The sequence below is a fragment of the Pseudorca crassidens genome, chromosome 13 (assembly GCF_039906515.1).
Source record: "Pseudorca crassidens isolate mPseCra1 chromosome 13, mPseCra1.hap1, whole genome shotgun sequence".
NCBI classification, from domain to species: domain Eukaryota; kingdom Metazoa; phylum Chordata; class Mammalia; order Artiodactyla; family Delphinidae; genus Pseudorca; species Pseudorca crassidens.
In genome coordinates, this window is record NC_090308.1 from 18,902,931 (window position 1) to 18,930,903 (window position 27,973).

General features: G+C 35.2%; 1 protein-coding gene across 1 annotated transcript in view; it reads right to left on the bottom strand.

The window, feature by feature from the left end:
* GRM1 (glutamate metabotropic receptor 1) overlaps positions 1–27,973 on the bottom strand; it is a 402,342-nt gene that overhangs the window by 219,893 nt on the left and 154,476 nt on the right. The window contains exon 5 of the mRNA XM_067701842.1: positions 24,712–24,961. Within this exon, the coding sequence (XP_067557943.1) occupies positions 24,712–24,961 (250 nt within the window). The remainder of the gene's footprint in view (positions 1–24,711; positions 24,962–27,973) is intronic.

Genomic DNA, 27,973 nt, shown 5'->3' on the forward strand with positions numbered 1-27,973 from the left:
TTTATGTGTGTTATCACATTGAGATTATTTCTAGTTAGACCAGGATTATATACCTTCTGCCATTATAACAAGAGCTAATTAGAAAGGTCTACTTTTTAAAACATTTGTTAAAAGTGAATTCTTACTCAAGAGTCAGTTTTGATTCAGGTTACATATTAAGGTATCAGATCATTTTATAGCTAAAATTCAGTGTGTTAAAAAAAAGAAAAACAGGCTATGGGCTGGAAAGAATAAACCATAAAAAGCTAGTAAAGATCCTATGAAGAAATTAATTTTAACAATTAATTTTACATTTATGACATTTGGATGTTATATTCTATTTTGATTTTTAAAAGTAAAATAAAGTTGTAAAACCTATAGGACAAAACCAAAAGAAAACTGTTAGTTTATTTTTTAAGATAGACTAGAAAGGAATTCCATCAAATGATATCACCTCATACAATATGTATTTCATATTTATTCTCACAAGGGCTCTAAGATATAATTTGCTTTGTGTGTAAAGGCAAAAAGATATATATGTTTTTCTGCTTTAAAAGAGATAATTCTCTAAGTATAACCTATGATCTGAGAATCAGTTAAGACTATTTTTCTCTCCTGCATAGTCAGTAGAAATAGACTGAAGTTTAGCTTTGCCCTTTCATCTCCAATGAAAATAAACTAATATGTAATTCAACAATCTGGTTCTTGATATAAGAAGTAACAAAATCTAGTTTAGTCCTTGTATGATTTGGTACTGTAATATGAAAAAAACCAGAATATCTGGATAAAATAAATAAGACAAAGAAATAACACAAAAATGTAAAAAAACATTTTATAGAGATTTATAAAAACTCAAACTATAAAGGAATAAAGAACAGGAAAATTGAGAGTTCTGAGTTCTAATTCTGGGCTTGCTACTGACTCTGTACAATTTGAACAATGGGCACCTTGTCCTTCAATTTTATTTCACATAAATGAATGATCAGAGTGTTCCATCTACTGACACTATATTAAAACCAGTCCATTCCTTCTCCAAATGCTTTGCTGGGGTCACCAAGGTTATCTCTCTGCAAGCCCAACCAAGCAACTAGTGAAATTCTGACAGTGGGGTCTGAAATCAGTCTTGCTGCCTTAGGTCCAGATTGCAGTACCAGCATTAGTCCTAAGAAAGCACGTGCACACAAGAGTGCTGATTTTATTTTCTTCAGTACACTCTATTCTCCCAATTTACATAATTGAGATTCTCCAGTGGTTTGTAATCTGGTACTCTATTTCCTATCTGAAAATAAATTACTAAGAGTCCATGTGTCTGGGTTCTGACCACTGTCTATTTCTTATAAGACCCTCATCCAAGTCATTATATTCAACCCCCACTTTCACTCCTATACCTCCAGCCCAGATTAGAATCCCTCCATGGTTGGGTTAATGGATTTGAATTAAAATGAGAAGCCTGCCCCTTACTCAACTTCACCTTAAGCTGATGCACATAATGAAACAGTGGGAAAGCTGGTCTAGAGCAGACATTCCCAAACATGAATATATCAATGCAATGTCTGCATAATATTTGGTATCCAAATGAGAATGGCCTTTAAATGAGCAATTTATTTTTTAAAAAATATAGGTGATCAAAGTTAATACCAAAATACAGATGATCAAAAATGTAGATGATCAAAGTTAATATCAACAGTGATGTCATGTTGATAGCATTTATCCTTGATATGATATAATGAGAATAATGGTACTTTACCTCTGTGGTCTTAATTTCAAAAATCTATAATTCCAGTCAAATTATGAGAAGAAAAAATCAGACAAGTCCTAGTTAAAGAACATTCTACAGAATACAAAGTACTCCTCAAAACTGTCAAGGTCATCATATACTAGGAGAATCTGCGAAACTGTCAAAGCCAAAAGGAGCCTAAGAAGACATGACAGCTAAATGAAATGTGGAATCCTAGAACAGAAAATAGACATTAGGTAAAAACTAAGAAAATCTAAGTAAAGTATGGACTTTAGTTAGTAAAATATATAAACGTAACAAAGTATACTAACATAAGATATTAGTAAAAGAAACTGGGTTTATGGGAATTAACTGTACTATCTCAGCAATTTGTCTGTAAATTTGTTCTAAAAACAGTAAAATTATTCTAAAAAAGTAAAGTTTATCAAAATAATACACAAAAAGGAAGAGTTCTTTTGGCATATTATAAAAATAAATTACCATTTGTAGACTTATAAAGAACAGTACTTATATGACTATGAGAAATTGGTCTTTCACAGTCATTTTTCTTGGCTACATCTCTGTTTTAAAATATATTTTTCAAGGCAAGGACTATAAATGACCAAGCTGAAGTTGCAAAAAACAATTAATGAAAACATCAGTGAAAAAAATCCAATGAAGGCAAAGATGCCATGTAAAAAATACTGAGAAACGAATGAAATTAATGATATCAAAATATCACTCATAAGTTAACTAGCTCAGAATAGTTGCAAATATGTTAGTATCAGATTTTAATGTGATATAAAAATTCCAAAACAGAAATTTAGGAACATTAAACGTGAATATATATGTACATGTTTTATAGATTTCTAGAAAATAAAAGAGAACCAGATTTTTAAAATACACATTTAATAGTATTCTAGAAGGAAAAAGATGAAATTTAACTTGTGCAAACTGTTTTCAGAATATATCAAGCAGACTGAGAATGAAGAGAATCCAAAATTTTTAAGATTAAAAAATGATTCAGCCTATTCTATCCTATCCTATTCTAGCCTGCTGTGAGTTGTCAAAGAAAGTCACAGGGGGAATACATGTCAGTTCTTGTTACTCCACTGGGTTGGGATTAGGAAATCGTACGTTGGAACAATGGTCCAAAGGTCAGACGTAGAGGGCTCACTTACTTTGTTGCTTCCTCTCCTGGTGCTGCGTTAGGAAAATAACAACAGATTTGAATCCAAATACTTAACGCTTCAAGAAGAAACGAATGCTCAGACTGTGTCCATTTAGTAATATGACTAAATTTCACAGCTAACATGTATTGGTTTAATAACAATGTAGGGGAATTCTGTTAAGCATTTAAATTCCATTACCTCCATTCAAAGTTGCAATAGCTCTATGTAATGGATACTAGTATTGGTGCCACTTTATAGAAAGATTACAAACCTACTCAAGGTCTCTTAGCAGTAAATGGGGAAGCTGGGGTTCGAATCCAAGTATTTGAGATCTTTTTATCTAAAATCTATTTTTTAGAGTAATTACTTGATGTAATTTACTGGTTGATTTAGAGAAATAAGTTAGTTAAAAGATTTAATTATTGTTTCTAAGAATTTACTGAACCAACTAATTATTTTTATATGTATCAGATATAATTTCTTTGTTGCATAGAAAACATGAAAGAACTGCAATATTTAATTTATCTTGAAGGGAAACTTACATATTTTTTTCCTTTCAAATATTTTTGAGTTGTTGATTCTAGAGGAGATAGATCAAAGTGATCTAAACCAAAATTTTAGTAAGTCAGGACCTCTGAGTATTTAGTACTGATTTCCTCATCCTAATTTGACCAGAGAAGCCCATAGGGAGACAGTAAAACTATAACTATGTTCTTTAATGCTCAAAAGGGTGGTAAGTGTATCAATCCATCAATTCTAAAAGAGCAATTACAACATATCATGACATAAAATCATGCAGACCAATAAATCTTTCTAATATAGTCATCTCTTTCATTTCCTGATAGGTGGTTCTACAACTTCTGCTTGGCTATTTTGACTTAAAATATCCTCACTGACTTTAGAAAAATTTATTTTGTTGTTGGATAATCTCAGTTGCCAATATTTATTGAATGTTTACTATGTGTTAGGTACTAAACTGAACATATTTGCTTAATACCAAGTATGTAATGAACACCTTCTAAGTTGTAGGCATTGTTATAGGGGTACTAGGGATTCAGCAATGAGCAAAAAAATGACCCTATCCTTAACATGCTTATAGTTTATCATTTAAACAACAAAATAACGTATGAGATAGGTAATATATTTAGTAGCATTATTTGTCTCCCTTCTGCAAGTGAAGAAGGAGGGTTAGATGTTTTCCTATAGCCACAGTGGTTTTGATATTATAACATATGGGTGTACATAAACCAAGTGTTACAGCATGTTCTTTGAAATACAACAATATATTTTCAAAGCCTAATATAACCCATATTATCTTTAGGAAAGACACTAGGTCTTTCTTATTCCACTAAGAAGATATACCCTTCACATGTTATTTTTCTTATCATAAGAATTGTTCATAAAGACTTGAAAACTCCAGTTTGTGATTTTTTTAAAAAATGTTTTTCCAATGAACCAAAAGAGGATATTTTGGATTTATGAGATGGATTCTACATTTGTATTTATGTGTATTGTGTTGCTTAATTTTTACTGTTTACCATTTTGAAAACAAAAAAGCTACAAAGTCAAACCAAATTCTGTAAAGTAAAATGTTCCTCTTTTTAATATACTGCTTCTCAAGGTCCTATGGATAATACAATAAATCCAGCCAAGAAATATCATCTATATAGGTATATCTAGACAAATGGTGACAGGCCTTCCTAAAGCTTTTCTAAAGGATGACACTTAAGAAAAGTAGACGTAGTAATAAGTATCTGATAAAAATCTCAGAAAACACAAGTGATAATGCTAGCAGAGGGTATTTATGTCCTTTAATGTTGCCACTGTAAAAACTTCACTGTGATTCATGCTTTAACCTTATTAGCATAATGGCTTTAAAAACAAGATCATAAAATGACTAAAGGCCAAATTCTTATCAAAAAAGTGTGAATTACAAATGCAAGTACTGTGGTTCTGTTCATACTGCTGTAGTAGTCTCTAAGATAGTCCTGCATTCTGGATTCATTGTTTTTATGCAATCCCCACCCCTTGAGTCACTGGATCTAGTGATATGCTTCTAATAAATAGGATTTGACAAAAGTAATGGGATAGCACTTCCACAATTAGGTTACAAATAGACCTTGACTAGCTCCATCTCTCTCTCTCTCTCTCTCTCTCTCTCTCTCTCTCATTCTCTCCCACTCTCACTCTCACTCTTTCTTTCTCTTTCCCTCTTGCTGGCTTGCTCTAGAGAAGCCAGGTGTCATGTAAGCTGCCCCATGGAGAGGCCCAGGGAGCAAGAAACTGGTTATCTCCAGCGAAAAGTCAGCAAGAACCTGAGATCTGGAAACAGCAAAGTGAGTGAGTTTGGAAGCAGATTCTCCCCAAGTTGAGCCTTGGGATAACAAGATCTTGGATAGATGAAAACTGTGTGCATTTCACAAGTTGTTCTCTACACAAAGTCAGGCTCAGCAAACATCTTTTCTTCTACACAGAAAACTCAAGACACAAAGCCTTTGGGATTCAAGTATAAACAGCTCTAATTTCATAACTGGAAATGTAGTTAATGAACTCAGGGTATCCTTTTGAACTTTTAAACTTCATTAAGTGATTTTAGATCAATCAATGTAAAATTTCCTAATATTTTCCAATGGTAGAGACCAAAGCCAATAGATCAATTTACTAATTTTCAATATTCTACTTTGGCAAAACATGCAAGCACGCTGCTCTTCTGTACTTAGTTACTGACACAATTTTTGCAATTCCAGCTCTCTTGAGTTTTTAGCTAAGCTCGTAATCCCCATAGGCATTGACTGGAGTGATTTTAACAAACTATACAATGTGCTACATTTGGAGAGCAAGGAGGGAAAAATATACCTGCCTGTCTCCTCATTAGAGAGGAATGCCAAACTCAAAAGCCCTTCAAGTCAAACTCCCTGGTTATTGTATAGTATTTCCACAAACTACTGAAGCTGCATCTATATTTTGAAAAATTGCCAAGGTAATTTCTAGGGAATATACATGTGCAGGAGGAAGATTACTACTATGAAAAAAAAAGTGTAAAAATTACTAGAAGGAATGTTCAAAGCAGGCTTTCTTTCAATTTTCAATGTTATCTTAGAAATATATAGAAGCCATGCTCATTTCTAAGTGCTGTCAAATAAAAAACAAGAAGCCAAATCCTTCCAAATATGTGAACATCCTTTACATTGACTATAACTATAATAAGGGCTCTGGGTGAGTACCTCAGGGGGAAAAAAATGTAAATTTCTTTTGTGTAATTGTCAACCTTTTATAGCTAAATCCCTGGAATAATTGACCAATGAGAAGAAGTTATTTATTTTTAATCTCTGAAATAGTTAAGGCAGTGATTCTTCATTACCTTGCTATCCATAAAAATTCGATTAAAGAAAGATGGGACAAGGTTAGGGTTGCCAAGGGTCAAGGGCTTCCCAGTAGGAAGAATTATCACACTGGAACACCCCTCTTTCCAGCCTGATCATCTCCTGTACTCAGAACAAACCAAAGATTGGCCTCAAAAATCACTCATGCCCAAATTTAATTGAATCAGAATATGGAGAATGTATACCCCCAGGCATTGTTTAAAACAATAGAGCAATAAGTCAGTAATTAACAAAGTCTAACATCTGAGTGTAATAACAAATGTTCACAGCTTAACAGAGAGACCAGGAAAAGAGACCTTCAATAGTGCCTTGATTAAACAACCCCATCATCCCAAAGTGAGTTATGCACTCATTTGAGGCTGCATGCATCCTCTGAGGAACAAAACCAAACACTTCACACTGTGAGGGAAACAGGCTTCACTCAAATAGTCTAGTCAAGACACAAAACAAATAAAAACACAAACAACAAAAACCAGCCCCAGAGAAGGGGTAGGGAAATCAGCATCCAGAGTTGCTACAATGTATTACCTAAAATGTGTGGTTTTCAACAAAAAATTGTGATATATTCAAAGAAACAGAAAAGTGTGATATACATATTTTTTAAAAAACAGGCAAGAAAAACTGTCTGGGAAATGATCCAGATGTCAGCTATAACAAAGCCTTCAAAGTATCTGTTATAAATATGTTTAAAGAACTAAGGAAACCATGTTTAAAGAAGTAAATGTCTAATCAAATATCAATAAAGATATAGAAGTTATAGAAAAAATTAAAAAGAAATTCTAGAGTTGAAAAGTACAATAAATGAAATGTAGAAGAGCTCAGTGGTAGGTTTGAGCTGGCAGAAGAAACAATAGTTGAACTTGAAGATATATCAATACAGATTATACTGTCCAAAGAGATAAAAAAAGTGTCCATTCCTGGGCTTCCCTGGCGGCACAGTGGTTGAGAGTCCGCCTGCCGATGCAGGGGACACGGGTTCGTGCCCCGGTCCGGGAAGATCCCACATGCTGCAGAGCGGCTGGGCCTGTGAGCCATGGCTGCTGAGCCTGCGCGTCCAGAGCCTGTGCTCCGCAACGGGAGAGGCCACAACAGTGAGAGGCCCCTGCACCGCAAAAAAAAAAAAAAAAAAAATCCATTCCTCCATCGATGGACATTTAGGTTGCTTCTGTGTCCTGGATATTGTAAATAGTGCTGCAATGAACATTAGGGTGCATGTATCTTTTTGAATTATGGCTTTCTATGGGTATATGCCCAGGAGTGGAACTGCTGGATCATATGATAGCTCTATTTTTAGTATTTTAAGGAATCTCTGTACTGTTCTCCATAGTGGCTGTACCAATTTACATTCCCACCAACAGTGTAGGCAGGTTTCCTTTTCTCCACACCCTCTCCAGCATTTATTGTTTGTAGAGTTTTTTGATGATCGTCATTTTGACTGGTGTGAAGTGATACTTCATTGTAGTTTTGATTTGTGTTTCTCAAATAATTAGTGAGATGTTGAGCATCTTTTCATGTGCCTATTGGCCAACTGTATGTCTTCTTTGGAGAAATATACAATGGAAAATTACTCAGCCATAAAAAGAATGAAATAATGCCATTTGCAGCTACATGGATGGATCTAGAGATTGTCATACTGAGTGATGTAAGTCAGACAGAGAAAGACAAATATCATATAATGTCACTTATATGTGGAATCTAAAAAAATGGTACAAATGAACTTATTTACAAAACAGAAACAGAGTCACAGATGTAGTAAACAAACTTATGGTTACCAAGGAGGAAAGGGGGGAGGGATAAACTGGGAGATTGGGATTGACATATACACACTACTGTATATAAAATAGATAACTAATAAGAACCCACTGTATAGCACAGGGAACTCTATTCAATACCCTGTAATGTCCTATATGGGGAAAAAAGCTAAAGAGTTGATATATGTATATGTATAACTGATTTGCTTTGCTGTATAGCAGAAACTAACACAGTATTGTAAATCAACTACAGTCCAATAAAAATTAATTTAAGAAAACAGACAGTAAATAGAATTTTAAAAAATGAATAGAGCCTCAGAAAAAATGTGAGACACTTTGAAGAATGCCAGCATACATATAACAGGAGTACCAGAAGAAGTGGAGAAAGGAAATGGAGCAGAAAAATATTCAAAGAAAAACTGTCTGGAAACTTACCAGATTTACTGAAAAGCTTTTATCTCCACATGCAAGAATGAACTCCAAGTAGGATAAACACAAAAAGATACAGATGCAGGTACAACATAGTAAAAATGGTGAAAGCCAAGAAAAAGAGAAAATCTTGAAAGCAGCAAAAGAAAAACAGCTCATCACATGCAATTGAATCCCATATAATCAAGAAATGGTCTCTTATGAGAAACATAGGTGGCCAGAAGGCAGTTGAATGACATAGTCAAAGAGCTGAAATAAAAAGCTATCAAACAAAAATCTTATATCCAGCAAAACTATTTCTCAAAAATGAAGGTGAAATAAAGATATTCCCAGATAAACACTGAGTGAATTCATCCCTAGCAGAGCCACGTTACAAAAAAATAAAATAAAATATGAGAGGAAATTCTTCACTCTGAAATCAAGTTACCCAGATGAAAATTGAAACACACACACACAGCACAGGTAAAGGTACTTAGATAATTATAAAAAGAAAAGAGTGTAAATGCGTATCTTTTCTTCTTTCTATACTTAAATGATTTTAAAAGCAATTGTATAAAATGATATGCAAATAATTATATTTGGGGACCAATAACATATAGAAATGTAATATATTTGACAACAGCACAAAAGTTGTGGGTGGGAACCAAAGAATGTCCACTCTCAGTGTTTCTATTCAATACTGTAATGAATATTCTGCCAGAGAAATTTAAAAGAAAAGAAAGGCATCCAAATCTGAATGGAAGGGGTAAAACTACCTTTATTTGTTGATTGCATGTCCTTGTATATAGAAAATTGTAAGGAATCCACTAAAAACTATAAGAACTAATAAACGAGTTCACCAAGGTTTCAGGATCAAGATCAACATGTAAAAATCATTTATATTTCTATACACTAGCAATGAACAATCTAAAATAAAATTAAGAAAACAATTCCATTTACAATAGCAGACAAAAAATAAAATAATTAAGAATAAATTTAACAAAATAATTGCAATACATGTACCCTGAAAACATCATTGAAAGAAATTAAGAAAGATTTAAATGGATAGGCATCCGGTTTATGGATTGAAAGATTTCATATTGCTAAAATGGTAATACTCCCCATATTGATCTGGAGATTCAATGTAATGCCTATCAAAATTCCAACGGCCCTTTCTTTTTAGAAATTTACAGGTTGATCTTAAAATTCATATGGAAATGCAAGGGATCTAAAATAATCAAAACAATTTTGGAATATTTGGATGACTCAAACTTCAATTTCAAAACGTGTTAAAAAGTTACAGCAGTTAGGACAAGGTGGTACTGGCATACAGCTAGACATTTAGATCAATGGATTAAAACTGAGATTCCAGAAATAAACCATTCTGTTCAGTTGATTTCTAACAGAAGTACCAAAAGAGTTCCATGTGGAAAGAATAGTCCTTTCAACATATAATGCTGGAACAACTGGATTTCCACATGCAAAAGAAGGAAATTAGACCCCATACTCACACCATATTAAAAAATTAACTCAAAATGGATCAAAAACCTAAATATAAGAGATAAAACTATAAAACTTTAAGAAAAGAAACTGGTGTAAATGTAAACGACCTTGGATTATTCAATGGTTTCTTAGACAAGACACCAAAAGTACAAAAAACAACATTAAAAATAGATAAGGCTTCCGTGGTGGTGCACTACTTCCCTGGTGGTGCACTACTAAATAACCAAGAGATCACTGAAGACGTCAAAGAGGAAATCAAAAAATACCTAGAAAGAAATGACAATGAAAACATGACGACCCAAAACTTATGGGATGCAGCAAAATTTCTAAGAGGGAAATTTATAGCAATACAATCCTACCTCAAGAAACAAGAAACATCTCAAATAAACAACCTTCCCTTACACCTAAAGCAATTAGAGAAAGAAGAACAACAAAACCCAAAGTTAGCAGAAGGAAAGAAATCATAAAGATCAGATCAGAAATAAATGAAAAAGAAAAGAAGGAAACAATAGCAAAGATAAATAACCTAAAAGCTGGTTCTTTGAGAAGATAAACAAAATTGATAAACCATTAGCCAGACTCCTCCTTAAAAAAGGGGAGAAGACTCAAATCAATAGAATTAGTAATGAAAACAGAGAAGTAACAAGTGACACTGCAGAAATACAAAGGATCATGAGAGATTACTACAAGCAACTATATGTCAATAAAATGAACAACCTGGAAGGAACAGACAAATTCTCAGAAAAGCACAACCTTCCAAGACTGAACCAGGAAGAAATAGAAAATATGAACATACCAATCCCAAGCACTGAAGTTGAAACTGTGATTAAAAATCCTCTAACAAACAAACGTCCAGGACCAGATGGCTTCACAGGTGAATTCTATCAAACATTTAGAGAAGAGCTAACACCTCTCCTTCTCAAACTCTTCCAAAATATAGCAGAGGGAGGGACACTCCCAAACTCACTCTGCCAGACCACTATCACCCTCATACCAAAACCAGACAAAGATGTCACAAAAAAAGAAAACTACAGGCCAGTATCACTGATGAACACAGATGCAAAAATCTTCAACAAAATACTAGCAAACAGAATCCAACAGCACATTAAAGGGATGATACACCATGATCAAATAAGGTTTATCCCAGAAATGCAAGGATTCTTAAATATATGCAAATCAAACAATGTGATACACCATAGTAACAAACTGAAGGATAAAAACCATATGATAATCTCAATAGATGCAGAAAAAGCTTTCAACAAAATTCAACACCCATTTATGATAAGAACCCTCCAGAAAGTAGGCATAGAGGGAACTTACCTCAACGTAATAAAACCATATATGACAAACCCACAGCCAGCATCGTTCTCAATTGTAAAAAACTGAAACCATTTCCACTAAGATCAGGAACAAGACAAGGTTGCCCACTCTCACCACTACTACTCAACACAGTTTTGGAAATTTTAACCACAGCAATCAGAGAACAAAAAGAAATACAAGGAATGCATTGTATTCTGGAAAAGAAGTAAAACTCTCACTGTTTGCAGGTGACGTGACATAATACATAGAGAATCCTAAAGATACTACCAGAAAACTACTAGAGCTAATCAATGAATTTGGTAAAGTAGCAGGATGCAAAATTAATGCAAAGAAATCTCTTGCACTCCTATACACTAATGATGAAAATTCTGAAAGAGAAGTTAAGGAAACACTCCCATTTACCACTGCAAGAAAAAGAATAAAATACCTAGAAATAAACCTACTAAGGAGACAAAAGACCTGTATGCAGAAAACTATAATACACTGATGAAAGTAATTAAAGATGATACAAACAGATGGAGAGATATACCATGTTCTTGGATTGGAACAATCAACATTGTGAAAATGACTATACTACCCAAAGCAATCTACAGATTCAATGCAATCCTTATCAAATGACCAATGGCATTTTTCACAGAACGAGAACAAAAAATTTCACAATTTCTATGGAAACAAATAAGACCGCGAATAGCCAAAACAATCTTGAGAAAGAAAAACGGAGCTGGAGGAATCAGACTCCCTGACTTCAGACTATACTACAAAGCTACAGTAATCAAGACAGTATGGTACTGGCACAAAAACAGAAATATAGATTAATGGAACAGGATAAAAAGCCCAGAGATAAACCCACGTACATATGGTCACCTTATCTTTGATAAAGGAGGCAAGAATATACAATGATAAAAGACAGCTTCTTCAATAAGTGGTGCTGGGAAAACTGGACCGCTACATGGAAAAGAATGAACTTAGAAAACTCCCTAACACCATAGCCAAAAATAAACTCAAAATGGATGAAAGACCTAAATGTAAGGCCAGACACTATAAAAACTCTTAGAGGAAAACACAGGCGCAACACTCTATGACATAAATAACAGCAAGATCCATTTTGACCCACCGCCTAGAGAAATGGAAATAAAAACAAAAATAAACTAATGGGACCTAATGAAACTTCAAAACTTTTGCACAGCAAAGGAAACTATAAACAAGACAAAAAGACAACCCTCAGAATGGGAAAAAATACTTGCAAACGAACCAACTGACAAAGGATTAATCTCCAAAATATACAAGCATCTCATGCAGCTCAATATTAAAAAAAAAAAAAAACCAATCTAAAAATGGGCAGAATACCTAAACAGATATTTTTCCAAAGAAAATATACAGACGGCCAAGAAGCACATGAAAAGCTTCTCAACATCACTAATGATTAGAGAAATGTAAATCAAAACTACAATGAGATATCACCTCACACTGGTCAGAATGGCCATCGTCAAAATATCTAGAAACAATAATTGCTGGTGATTATGGAGAAAAGGGAACCCTCCTGCACTGTTGGTGGGAATGTAAATTGATACAGCTACTATGGAGAACAGTATGGAGCTTCCTTAAAAAACTAAAAATAGAACTACCATACGACCCAGCAATCCCACTACTGGGCATATACCCTGATAAAACCATAATTCAAAAAGACACATGCACCCCAATGTTCATTGCAGCACTGTTTACAATAGCCAGGATATGGAAGCAACCTAAGTGTCCATCGACAGATGAATGGGTAAAGAAGATGTGGCACATATATACAATGGAATATTACTCAGCCATAAAAAGAAACGAAATTGAGTTATTTGTAGTTAGGTGGATGGACCTAGAGTCTGTTATACAGAGTGAAGTAAGTCAGAAAGACAAAGACAAATACCGTATACTAACACATATATATGGAATCTAAGGGAAAAAAAATGTCATGAAGAACCTAGGGGTAAGACAGGAATAAAGACACAGACCTACTAGAGAATGGACTTGAGGATATGGGGAGAAGGAAGGGTAAGCTGGGACAAAGTGAGAGAGTGGCATGGACATATATACACTACCAAACGTAAAATAGATAGCTAGTGGGAAGCAGCCGCATAGCACAGGGAGATCCGCTTGGTGCTTTGTGACCACCTAGAGGGGTGGGATAGGGAGGGTGGGAGGGAAGGAGACGCAAGAGGGAAGAGATATGGGAACATATGTATATGTATAACTGATTCACTTTGTTATAAAGCAGAAACTAACACACCATTGTAAAGCAATTATACTCCAATAAAGATGTAAAAAAACCCAAAAAACAAAAAAAATACTATTAAATTATTAACATAAGACTGACATTACAGATAGGGCTGAAAACTAGTGTGTTTACTGAAAAGGTGTCTAATAAGAAGCAAGAACAGTGTGCTGGTACCCAGCTCTCTACTTGCCGCTGTTCACTCCCCCCACCACACACACACAAAGCCCTGTTTACCAATTTTCATGGTGTAAATATTCCCATCATGGGTAATTTCAAGCTACTAATATAATGTTACCGAACTCAGACTTGGGAAGGGATGAGCACACCACCTGCAGAGTGTTGATTCATGCTGGCTCCAGCCCACCTCCGGTTAGACCCAATTAAGCAGCAGAGGAGTTATCCTTCTTTTTCTGCAGTTATTCTATGAAAACATTCCAGAGAGACATAGGACTCAGATATCTGAGGCTTAGTTAAGGAGGCGGCACAGCACTGAAAAGGAGGACTACATGGAAATGTATTTATGGTACAGCCCCTTTTTCCTCTTGGCTGGAGATTGGAGAATGCTTTATGAGCAAACTGAAACCCAAGAAGAAAGATCAATAGACAGGGCATTTGGGGAGTTTCTCAATGAAAGAGCAGCCACATCACACCAAAGTGAAGACCATAACTGGAATGCTCCACCCTTGCTCCAGAGCTTCCAGTCAGTGTTTCAGTGAACGACTTTTTAAAATGAATGGAAAATCATATTGGTGTTGGTAGTATTAATATTGCTATTATTAATACTATTATGGTAAGTGAAATAAGTCAGATAGAGAAGATAAATGCTGTATGATATTGCTTATATGTGGAATCTAAAATAGAACAAACTAGTGAAATAACAGAAAGGAAACAGATTCACAGATATAAAGAACAAACTAGTCGTCACCATTAGGGAGAAGGAAGAGGGTAGGGGCGATAGAGGGGTACGGGTGTAAGAAGTAAAATCTATTATGTATAAAATAAGTTACAAGGATATATTGTACAACACAGGGAATATAGCCAAAATTTTGTAATAACTATAAATGGAGTATAACATTTAAAAATTGTGAATCACTATATGGTACACCTGTAACTTATATAATATTGTACATCAACTATACTTCAATAAAAAATATTGCTATTATGAAAAAAAATACCTAAAAATAGAACTATCATATGACTCAGCAATCCCACTACTGGGCATATACCCTGAGAAAACCATAATTCAAAAAGAATCACGTACCACAATGTTCATTGCAGCACAATAGCCAGAATATGGAAGCAACCTAAGTGTCCATAGACAGATGAATGGATAAAGAAGATGTGGTACATATATACAGTGGAATATTACTCAGCCATAAAAAGAAATGAAGTTGAGTTATTTGCAGTGAGGTGGATGGACCTAGAGACTGTCATACAGAGTGAAGTAAGTCAGAAAGCAAGAAACAAATACTGTAATGCTAACACATATATATGGAATCTAAATATATATATATATATATTTCTGAAGAACCTAGGGGCAGGACAGGAATAAAGGCGCAGATGTAGAGAATGGACTTGAGCACATGGGGAGGGGGAAGGGTAATCTGGGACGATGTGAGAAAATGACATGGGCATATATACACTACCAAATGTAAAACAGATAGCTAGTGGGAAGCAGCCACATGGCACAGGGAGATCAGCTCAGTGCTTTGTGTCCACTTAGAGGGGTGGGATAGGGAGGGTGGGAGGGAGACGCAAGAGGAAGGAGAAAAAGGGATAAATATATATGTATAGCTGATTCACTTTGTTCTAAAGCAGAAACTAACAAACCATTGTTAAGCAATTATACTCCAATAAAGATGTTAAAAAAAAGAAAGAAAGAAAGAAAGAAAAGAATGGCCAGCACAGAAATAATATTTTAGGAAAGAATAGCCAATCATTTTCCAAACTTGATTTAAAAAAAAAATACAAACCCACATATCTAAGAAGTTCAATGAACCCCAAGTCAAACAAATATGACAAAAAACACATCAAGGATTATCATACTCAAATTGCTGAAAACTAGTGATAAAGAGACATACTTAAAAGAATAACAGAAATACACAGTAGAGGAGCAAAAGAATTACAGCAGATTTCCCATCAGAAGCTATGTAAGTCAGAAATATATTTGAATAATATTTCTAAAGCATTGGGAGTAAAAACAACTATCAACCTAGATTTCTATACCAGAAAAAAATTTGTTTAATTAAGGCAAAATGAAAACATTCACAGACAAAAAAAGTGGAGAGAATTTATCTCAGCAGACCAGCTCCTCAAGTAATGTTAAAGGAAATTCTTCAGGCAGAAGGAAAATAATCCATAGAAAATATGGATCTACACAAGGAATGAAGAAGGTCACAGAGAGTAATTATACTGGTAATATAGAAGATAATATTTCTCACTTTTGATTTCTTGGATAGCTAATTGACCACTCTAGCAAAAGTAATAACAATGTATTTTGAATTTTGGAATAGAATTAGAAGTAAAATATATCATGACAAGAGAACAGGTCAGGAGGGAGAAATGTATATATATTGCTACAAAGTTCTTATACTATATGTGATGTGGTATAATGTTCTTAGAAGGTGGGGACAATAATAACTTTAAAAAGCATAGTGTAAACCCAAGATCAACTATTCATAAAATAACATGATAGCTAGTTAAGTAAAAAAGTAAAGATAAAATGGAATGCTATACATACATATTCAATTAACTTAAAATAGGGCAAAGGGATAGGAAATAAGTAATGTATATGCATATATAGTCAACTGCTTTCAACTAAATGACAGGTTACTTCAATGGGGAAATTATAATCCTTTCAATACATAGTTCTGGAAAAGCTGGATACTCTTATGTCCAAAAAAAAAAAGTATTCACTCATCTCACAATATATGTGAAAATTAACTCCAAATATATGATTTAATCATATCTAGCTATAAAAGTAAAAATTATAAAACTATGAAAATGTTTGTAACCTTGGAGTAGATAAAGCTATCTTTGATAGAACACAAAGCATAAACCATAAAAAAAGAAACTGATAAGTTTCAAAATTTTAAATATTCCATTTTTCAAAGATACTATGAACAAAATTAAATTTTCAGATACATACTGAGAAAACATCTACTATACATATATATTATAAATGATTTGAGTCCAGAAGTTACACAGAATTTTTATAACTTCATAATAAGGCAAACAAATTGATAAAATGGACACAGATGTGTGCAAGAGATTTTACCAAAAAAAGATATTAAAATGGCAAATAAGTACATAAAAATTTTCAATGTTATTAGTCTTTAGGAAATGCAAATTAAAACAACAAAGACATGCCACTAGACACCCACTAGAATAGCTGAAAGCCAAAAAGACTGGCAGTACTATTTTGAAGATGTGGAAAAATTAGAACTCTCATACAGTGCTGGTAGAACTGCAAAATTTTACAGCCACTTTGGAAAGTAGTTCTGCAGTTTCTTATAATTTATAAAGTTAAATATACACTTACCATGTGACCCATAATCTCACTCTAGATATTTCCTAAAGAGAATTAAATATATGTGTCCACACAAACACTTACACAAATCATATTCATAGCTGCATTATTCATTATAGTCAAACCTGGAAACAACCCAAATGTCCATCAATAGGAGAATGGATAAGCAAATTGAAGCATATTCATGCCACAGAATACTACAGTTGACCCCTGAACAACGTGGGGTTCAATCCACTTATAGTCGGCACTCCATATCTGCATTTCCTCCCCATCTGCAGATTCAGTCAACCACCGACCACGTAGTACTTGTAATATTTACTAATGAAAAATATCCATGTAAAAGTAGACCTGTGCAGTTGAAACTTGTGTTGTTCAAGGATCAATTGTACTCAACAATAGTAGTTCATTGATCAGCCACAGGCAACCCTAGATTTGGAGATGGCAGAGGCTAAATCTGCCACAAGTGTATGTGCTCCTTACTCTGCATTTTGATTAGTCTGAGAATTGGGACATGGCAGTGTTTTCAGGGGGCAGTTCAATAGGCCAGTTTGGGCAACAGGAGGAGACAGAAACACAGGAAATAAGCAGAGTTGCAAAGTGTTTATGGCTATTACCATTACTACTGCTACTACTACTACTACTATTATACACTACTTTCAAATGTATCTTTACTTTTAAAAGAAAATTTTAAAAATAAATAAATTTCAAGAAATAATAAAGCAAAATACAATCCAAAAAAGAAAACTGGAGCTAAAATGGTGGATTGACAGGCAGTGGAGTTAAACTTTTCACTTCATCTTCCCTTTCAAATATGTCCTGTAAGCAATTCATTCATAGTGAACACCATCTGAGTGCAAAACACTGATGTAGGCATCACAGAGTAGTGGTTCTGAAATTTAACTCATCTTTAGTCCTTTTAAAGATAGAAGAAGATCCAAATCCCTCACCAAGAAATTCTACTAATGGCCTGGGGTAAGATCCAGGAATCCACATTTTTAAGAGCGCCTACTGAGTGTGATGTGCAGCCAGGTTGAGAACTGACTGTCACAGGAACTACGAAAATTCATTAAGATAAATTCCCTGTAGTCTTCAATCAGCCTCAAACACAAACTTGGGTAAATCATAATGACCTCCTTTTTCATTCATTCAAATTTCAGCCAGTGCCTTATAGCTACAGAAGGCACCCAAAATCCTTTCCTTCAGTGTTTCTAATACCTCCTAGGCAAGTAGAGACCATGATAGTAGTCTTTTAGTTTTCAGGTGTCCATTTTCTGAAACGTGGAAATAGTTGTTGGTATAAAGGAAGAGTTAATCATTACTAACTTTCATGCAAATCAGCCGCCACAATTTTGTGGAAATCCTGAGCATTTCTGTGGCTGAGATCTATGCTCAAAATAGCTGTCAATATCCTAAAAATGATGTTGATTCTCCAGAGTACTCTAAACTAAATCCCTTCTCCTTCCTTAGCACACATTTCTCACGGTCTTTTTCTAACAGTGTAATCTTCCACAAAGCTCTCATTAATATGCCTTTGGAGCAGGAGTGTTTTAAGGAAGCGATAGTCTGTCAGCAGGTTAGTAATCATTTTCCACCCTTGGGAGCCTAGAGAAGGCAAGGTTGTGAATCTATAAGTCGTGACCATTATGCGTCAGAAAATGCTCATCAGCTTTGGCAGCAACTTGATTATAATCCATTTGGGGGATGTCACACTTCATTGGAAGTCCACATTTATTTAAAACACATAACCTTTGCAATTTTGCCTGAAGGCTGCAAACTTTAGATATTTCCCCATTTTTTCCAAAATGGAAAGACGGGATCTAAAACAACTCATTTTTCATTAAAAATATAACTATGTGGAACATAACACAATGGCATATCATCTTATGTTTCAAGGGTATAGAGGTCACTTTTCTAAATATGTGTTTAGGTTCTGGAAGAAAAAGACAAAATGTACCTTGTAAAAAACAAGAGCTTCCTTTGTTTTAAAATGAAACTATAAGCTTCTTTCCAGATAAAGTAACTGCTTCATTTCAATCAGTTTTCTGAATATGTGCCTAAAGTTGTTCATTGTGCTTTCAACTCATAAATCATGGTGTTAGTATTCATGGATCAGGTTTTAGATGGGGGGTGGGGATTTCTCTGCAGTGACAGATAATGGAAAGTGGGTCTAGTAGGGGAAAAGATTACAGAGTTGGGAGGGAAGACAGGTAAAACAACACACACCAATAAGAAAGGGATTGAAATGTAAGGACCATATACTTATAAACTGATTGACCAGGATACAGTAGAGAGAGGGGATGAGATGGAAAGTTATTGACCTAATTATCTTTATTGGATGCTTATTTCTTACAGGAGAAATAAGATGTCATAATGCAGTAGAAGGGGCTAGGAAAAACATAATTAAATATGGTATACCTAAGTATATCTAAAGCGAGACTCCTGAAAAGGTAGACTGTAAACCTAGTAGAAGGGCTTCCCAAGATGAGGAAAGCAGGGTAAAGGCCCAGGATAATGCCAACACTAGGCATAGGACTACAGCCAGAGAGCTCTCACTCGCCCTCAGAAAACAGTGTGTCTTTAAGGGACCCAATATTGACGCTTAGCTTTGGTTTAACAAACAAGTAAGCATTTTGTGATTAGACAAAAACAACAACCTGATGGGTAAGCAAATATTAGTCCCAATTTTACAGAAAAATTCTAGAAATAGAGGCTGATTGAAGAACATCAACCCTTACCACACTAGGTAAAACTTACTGATCCTGGAAAATGAAAGGGAACTCAGGGTCACACAATGAAGCTACCTGCTCTCACTATGACACTCCAAGCTTTCTGACATAGTTATTAAATAATTAACACATCAAAACACTTCACTTGGCATGATAAGAAAATAAAAAGTATATAAAACGTGGTTCCTATGATTGAGGAAGTTACAATTCGATATTTACATATCCGCATGGTGCTATGGTATAGTAGGAAGTTTGACTCTGTCTTCACCACTGATTAATTTAGGAATTTGGAGTAATTGTTTAACTTCTTTACCTTCCAAATCAACCTTTCAGAGTTGTTGTTAGGACTGGAGATATCATATATTATTAACCTAGTACATACCAAAACTTCAATAAATCGTAGCTATTAGGTGTTTACACATGTAAACCATGCTTATTTTCACTTTCTTCAAATAAAAGAGCAATATAGGAATTAGAACAAATCCATCAGTTAATATTTAGAATTGTAATAGTTATTACTGAGGATTTCAGAGAAATATCACCCACTTATTCCAAATTAGCTTTTACATAGGTATAGTTCCACAGATATAGACTGTATGCAGATAGAGAATGATATTGTGGAGTCTCGTGTTAAAATAAAAATAATGAGCTTGAAAAGAATTGGCCCCTTTACTGAAATATCATATAAAACATTTAATACTAAGAGAGAAATGAAAAGGATGCATATATGTAGAGAATAATTAGAAATGTAAAATAATTTTCTCATGAACGTACCTCAGTTTATTTTTCCAAAGAATGTGGGTCTAAACAATGAAATAAATCTCTAGAAGAGACAGCAAACTGAAAGAAAACTAAGGGTAAAGACAGTATCTCTGAAACAAAACAATCATAGCTTGGCACACACAATATAACTTAGTGAATAAGAGCATGAAATCTGAAGTCATATTGCCTTCAAATCCCAACTGTGACACTTTTTGACAAGTTCTTTACATCTCCATACATTAAAACAGAAATAATATTAGCACCTATCTCATCATATTTTTACGACAATTAAATGAGTTTATGAATAAAAAGTGCTTAGAACAGCGCCTGGCATACATTAAGTCCTAAATAAATGTTATCATCATCATCACCATCATAAGGAAAATATAATTATAGATATGCTGCGCCCAATTTTGAGAAGGATCTCGAAAGAGGCAGTTTCATAGAAACAAGAAAGAATGCTTCTTCTGTGTGATGATTAACTTGACTATGGTTAATTAACTTACTTGGTGAGAATATTATTCCAGTTTGTTCAGAGTCAAAGGTTTGATTTTCATGTGGATATGCTGGCTACATTGCATGACCACAGATTAAGACACTAATTCTGAGTAGTTGTATTCAATGAATTCTCCTTGTTTTAACAAGGTGACTCATGAAATGTGTAAATTGATTAATCCAAATTCATGAATAACTTCAGAAAAAATGAATCTATAAATACATTCCTTTGAACATGGTTCAGTCATATGGTCTTAATATATTATAAATTCTAGGACTGGAAAAATATTTAAAGATGATCTGGAGCCAAGTCATTAATTTTTATAGAAAAAAAAATAGACTCGGAGACAAAACATGACTTAAGATCACATGATTACTTTGTGGAAGAGTTGAAGAACTCTTAGCTCATGTTTTGTTTTGTTTTTCCATTACATACATTCATTAAATATAGGATATTTTTAATATCTTGGAGAATTTTCTATTTAAAAATTCTATTTCTGTCATTCTAGTTTATTACTCCATTGTAAAAAACTCAGTCCCAATGACAGAATGTGGGACTTTGAAGGCCATTGCAAGGACTTTGTCATAAGAAAAATGGAAAGCCATTTTCAGGTATTGAGTGTGTAAGGTTAAAAGACATTATCTGACTTAAATTTTTAAAAGATCCATTTTCCTTAAGAATAACTGGCGGGGAAGGGCAAGGCAAGGATCAATTAGGAGGTTATTGCCATAACCCAAGTGAGAGATGATGTTGGCTTGGAGTAGGATGGTAGCGGCAAGAAAGGCATTAAGCTGTCAAAGTCTGTATATGTTTTGATTGTAGCCCCAACAACATTTCCTTCTATGTTGGACGTGAAGTGTAAGAGAAAAGAGAAAAGAGAAGTGTAAGAGAAAAGAGAAAACCTCCATTCAGGAATTTCTAATTTTTTTCTTAACTAAATGTCTCTTGCTGCAATCTACACCATGATTTACTTATCTTCACCTCTGTGAAAAGAGGTCCATCACCATCTACACAGTGCCCTCTTGTGAATCTGGCAGCATCCAGAATCATGCCACGTATTCTGAAAGAAACTAAACAATGGCTCCTGACCTCAAAGGATTTTATCATTTGGTAAATTAAACCTCCTTTAAATAGGAAGGAGATATATTTGACAGCATTACAAATGTAGCTTTGTAGTTGCAATTTGGTGTTAAACTGGAACCCTTCTGGACACGTCTGCTGAAATTAGGGAACCAAGCTCACCAAATGTCCATTGGCATGAGGAACAGAGGAGTGCTTGGGTTAGAATTCATCCTACAGGAAGTAGGAGAATAAAGCATCTGAAGGAAAAGCTGATACTAGGTATGCTGTAGTGTTACTACTTGTCTTTATTGCCAGCTCAGCTCCCTCTGGACTCATATCTCTCCCAGGGAAGGGAGAGAGCTGTGAAAAAAGAATGAAAAAAAAGGCTGTTTTCCACAAAATCCTCTAAGATATGAGAGTAAAAGCCAATATCGGGCTTCCCTGGTGGCGTAGTGGTTGGGAGTCTGCCTGCCGATGCAGGGGACGCGGGTTCGTGCCCCGGTCCGGGAGAATCCCACGTGCAGCGGAGCGGCTGGTCCCGTGAGCCATGGCCGCTGAGCCTGCGCGTCCGGAGCCTGTGCTCCGCAATGGGAGAGGCCGCAACAGTGAGAGGCCTGCGAACCGCAAAAAAAAAAAAAAAAAAAAAAGCCAATATCATTTTGATAGACCCCCATGGAATATAGCCCAGAAAGTCAGAGAAGCACTGCATGGCATAGCTTTGACATCTCCAGGGCTCCATGCTTTATTGGCAGTGACCGTTGGTACAGGGAGCAGCGTCCTCAGGAGCACAGGTGTTTGTTGTGATGATAGTATCTCTAGGATACATCAGTAGAACCCAGAAGATATGAGGTAGAGAAAGAGATGAGTAAAGGAAGTGATATCACCACGAACAACCACATGTGAGACTCAGAAATACCTGGAGGGACTCAGCTGCGTTATTAGCAGGTAAGCAAGAGCCAGAGAGATAACTTTACATTATTATTCTTGACAAGCTTTTAAATAATGATAATAGAATGAGTTCTTTACACTCCAATTACTCACTGCAGTATTTTGTATAATATATTTCACAATTAGGCAGTCTTTATACCCCAAAGCTCACATATTTGCTACATCTGTTCGAGATTTCCAGAATCTAGGTAGCTAGCCTCTCTTTGGGGATATTAAACAGAAGGAAACCTGCAAAACAGACTTTTTTTCTTTTGAAAATGGTAAACATGAGATTATTTTTTAAAATAAGCACCCTTCATAAAAGCAGTCATTTTTACAAAATCAGTTAAAAGATTGAATATCTATATGCCACCTGTCCTGATGCATATATTAAGAAGCTTATTCCATGTAACACTTCAACAATGCTGCTTACATCCTTTTTCACTAATGAAGGAAGTAACATTCCTTCTTTAAATACTCTTTCTTTAGAGATGCTTTCTTAAATGGCCTCACACAACTGCATCATGTTGAAGAAGCCAAAAAGACATTTTATGGCAGTGTGCCACTTTCACCCAAATTCAATAATTTTCTTACTCTTGAATTATACTTTGCCCTTGACTTCATACTTCCTCATGCCTAGAGATCATTTCTCTGTTTCTTTATTCATTTAGCTGTATTTCTATCCTACCTTCTACTCAAAAGTTTTTGATAGGTCCTGTACCTCTAGTTCCAGATGAAGGTGAGATTAATTTTATTAGCATTGCAGTCATTATCACAAGTGCAATGCCAGAAGGGAAAGGTCCAGGGAGGATATCCACACCACCACTTCCCAGTTTCCTAGAGAAAAGGGTCACTGGTTAAGGTACTTCAAAAGGTGAGAAAAGATTGTACTCTGGCCAAAAGAGAAGATGGAGAAGAAAAAGAGATCTGGAAGATGAGTGTGACAGAGCCAGAGATCAGTGGAAGCTTTCATTCAAGTAAACTTAGTAGGTTCCTTGGAAAAATTGATCAGTTCCTTTATGTAGTATTAGAAGATGGTAAATCAAACAAGATACCCATTAGGTCAAAAACCCTATGAAAAATACAATGATACTGAAAATCTCCATTCCAGCACAAGTACATATGATTTAGGAAGAACATAGACTTTGGAACCCACCACCTGCAATTCCAGAAATCACATGCTGAAAACATCACTATTAGCCATCCCATAAGTGTAAGATATTATATTATCAAGTACCAGAGTTCAGCGGCATGTCTTCACCTGCACTCAACTAGCCCTTTAAATTTCAGATCTTAATGTGTACTTCCATCTTCACTACTACTTTCCATCCACCAACACCTCATTAAGATATCTATGCTTAGGAATATGAAGAGAAAAGCATTCATGTGGTTTTGGGAGGAGGAGGGGTGGAAGGGGGGAAGCAAATGAAAAGAATAATTCGCCAGGACAAAACATTCTAGCAAAAACTTCCCACCTTTTCTGAAATAGTCTCATCATCTTGTCATCGACTGCTCTGCTCTTGTCTATCATGAAAATAGAAATAGCCCCACTCTCAGTGAGATCCAGAAGGAATGCACATTTCACTCGCTTTGGAATCAGGAAGTCCAGTTTTGTGAGAGCAAGTATATGTGCGCCAAAGTGTGTGCGTGTGTGTGTGTGTGTGTGTGTGTGAAAGAGAAGAAGAGAGAGAGAGAAAGAGAGAGATTGAGATTTACCTTCCTATGAGGGAGAACTCGCCCACGACTCCCAGGCGCCGCATGGCACTCAGGAGGCCTCTGACGGTCATGCCTTCGCAGAAGCAAACCACCACTCTGGCCTTGGGAAGCCGCTCTCGCAGCTTGCGCAGGAGTCGGTCAAAGCTCTTCTCCCCAGCATTGCTGTAGATTTTGTCTGAATGGGCGATGCAGAGGCCTTCCTGGGCAGCCAGCTCTTTGAAAGCATCCATTCCGCTCTCCCCGTAATTCCCTGTTCAGAAACAATCAGCAGATGTTCAAGACAACCTGGCAGCAGCAGCAGTAACAAGCTAGGAAAAGGACTCATTAGTCACAGGGAATGAAGAGGATAGACTTGCCAAATAATTTGTAAATATAACTGGGACTGAAGGAAGATCTGGATGGACTAAAGAGAATAATCAAATGTAATCAAACTATCAACTCTGTGAAAATAATGGAAAACTATATAACTAGGGTGTACACAGTGAAACAGGTTTTGAGAAATGAGGGACGGCTGCCCTATTTTACAACCATGATTACTAGTGGTTGTTCCAGATTTTAGCAACGTGGGAGAAGTCAGAACATTGGGGTAGGAGGTCAGCCAGCACAATGAGACATGTTCATCTGAGGGCTTGCTTCAGCTGGCTGCCAGGTTAAGAACAGACACTCATGGTGATAGCAAGTCCTGCAACATCTCCATGAAGAGTGAGTAAGCAAAGCAAATGGAGCACCTGGCCAGGCCGGAATACGCAGACAAAAACCAGCTATAAATCTCAATATCTATAAAAGTTTTAAATCTCAATATCTATAAAAGTTTCACGGACTTTGTTATGAAACTTGATAAGATTTTCCTGTATTTTTGAAAAAAAAAAAAGAGTTCTCGTTTCCTGTTTCATAAGATTAAATTACCAAATTAATGTTTTTGCCTCTTCAGTTAACCATCTTCAGTGGCTTAATACACTCCAGTGAATGGAAGATTTAACACATGACAAAATCCTCAGCTCTATGGACTGTGGTCACACATCGTGGCTCAGACAAGAGGCATTGACTGATTATAAGGGGGAATACTGCAGCTGGTAAGTGAATGGCTCATATGCCTGCAGAGGAGGGCACGAGGAAGGAAATCAGATGTTGCTTACAATAATAAATGCAGGTTCAGGAATCTATAAGGTACAAAGACATCACCAGCCAACTCTTTCAGCAAAAGGCACTGAAAAGGCATCATAAGATGGTGTTACAAGGGGAACAACTTTATTGCTAAGGTGCCACCTATGGACTACAATCACAGAAAAAGATTTTACTCTTTTATCAAAATACATGCAGACTAAAGGAGCAAAAATATTCTATGCATTTGAATAAGAAAATCCTTGTGTTTTAAATCTAGTAAAGGCCTTAGACATACTCTGTGCAAACCCTTCAGGTTACAGCAAGGAAATTGGGCCAAGTGAAGTGGCTCGCCAATAGGCATGAAGCTTGTTTGTGTTAGAACTGGAACAGTCTACCTGATTCCTAAGTTACTATTTGTTTCTCTTAACAGAAACAAGCAACTAAACACGTATGTTTTCATAATTTTTTTTGAAAATGTCAGCATAGGTCAATTCGTTCTGTGAAATACTTGTTTCAATTACTTTATTCATATTTTCCTGTTTGGAGCAATTCTTCATTATACAAATTGATTGAGAGATGAGTATGATGTGGTAGACCATGTTTAAACTGCTCATTTCTCTTATGAAGCCTATGAGACTCCAAACTAGCATACATATTTCTACAAAAGTAACTCTAATATAAGAATGACTTGTACTTTTATAAATCTTTATATTTTAAACATTGCATTCATAAATTTTATCTTATTTGTACTCATTATGTTGATGATAGTACTACATACAAATACTATACAAAAAAGGAAGAAAATCACCTCTAGGAAGCTTAAAACCATGTTACTTTCATTTAGTAGCAATGACATGACTAACTCAAATGTAAATATCTAATAGAGATGCTATGGGTTAGGAATCAGAAAGAGCTGCCTAAAGAAAGTACCTGTGGTATGGAAGGTGTGGAGAAAAAGGAATCCTTGTATAGTTGGCAGGAATGTAAATTGGTACAGCCATTATGGGAAACGATATGAAGTTCTCCAAAATTTTAAAATGGAACTATCATATGATTCAGTAATCCCTCTACTAGGTGTATATCCAAAGGAAATGTAATCAGTATCTCAAATAGCCAAGATATGGAAATAACTTAAACATCCATTGATGGGTGAATGGATAAAGAAAATGTAATAAGTGTTATATTCCATATATATATTATATACACATATATGGAATGGAATATTATCCATAGAATATTATCCATAAAATATGGAATATTAGCCATAAAATGGAATATTTGTTGTAAAAATGAAGGTAAGGCCACCATTTGCAATAACATGGGTAAACCTGGAGGACATTACGCTAAGTGAAATAAGCCAGACATAGAAAAACAAATACTGTATGATATCTGTTATATCTGAAATCTAAAAAAGTCAAGCTCATAGAGCCAGAGAGTAGAACAGTGGTTACTAAAAGTGGGGGAATGGAGAAACTGGGGAGATGTTGGTCAAAGAATGCAAAATCTCAGTTATAAGATGGGTAAGTTCTGGGGATCTAATGTACAATATGGTAACTATACAGGTAATTATATATATAATATATATATCATATATAATAATCTACAGCTAATAATATATATTGTATATTTGAAATTTGCTGAGAGTAGATCTTAAATGTTCTCAGAAAAACAACAGAAGAGGTAACTATATGAGTTAATGGATGTATAAATTAACTTGACACTGGTAATCATTTCACAATGTGTATATATATATATATATATATATATATATATATATATATATCAAACTACCACATTGCACACCTTAAACATACACTATTTTGTCTGTCAATTATACCTCAAAAATCTGGGAAAAAAAGAAAGTGCTTTTATTCTGGATCTTAAAATATAAACAGATTTTCCACAGCTAGAAAGAAAACTAGAGGACATGTATTCTTTGCCTGACTCCTTGGTCATGATCAAACGATTCCAGACTTAAAATAAAACACTCAGCATGGAACCCACCCTCTGTCTCCCCTCCCCTTTCCATCTGACCACCCAGACCTCCTCTGCCTTTCCTGGTAGTAAGGAATTTATTTAGATACTTCTCTGTGTAACCCTGGAAGGAGTTTTGAATATATAAAGAACTGACATAATAAAACTCTTAAAAGTACTATGT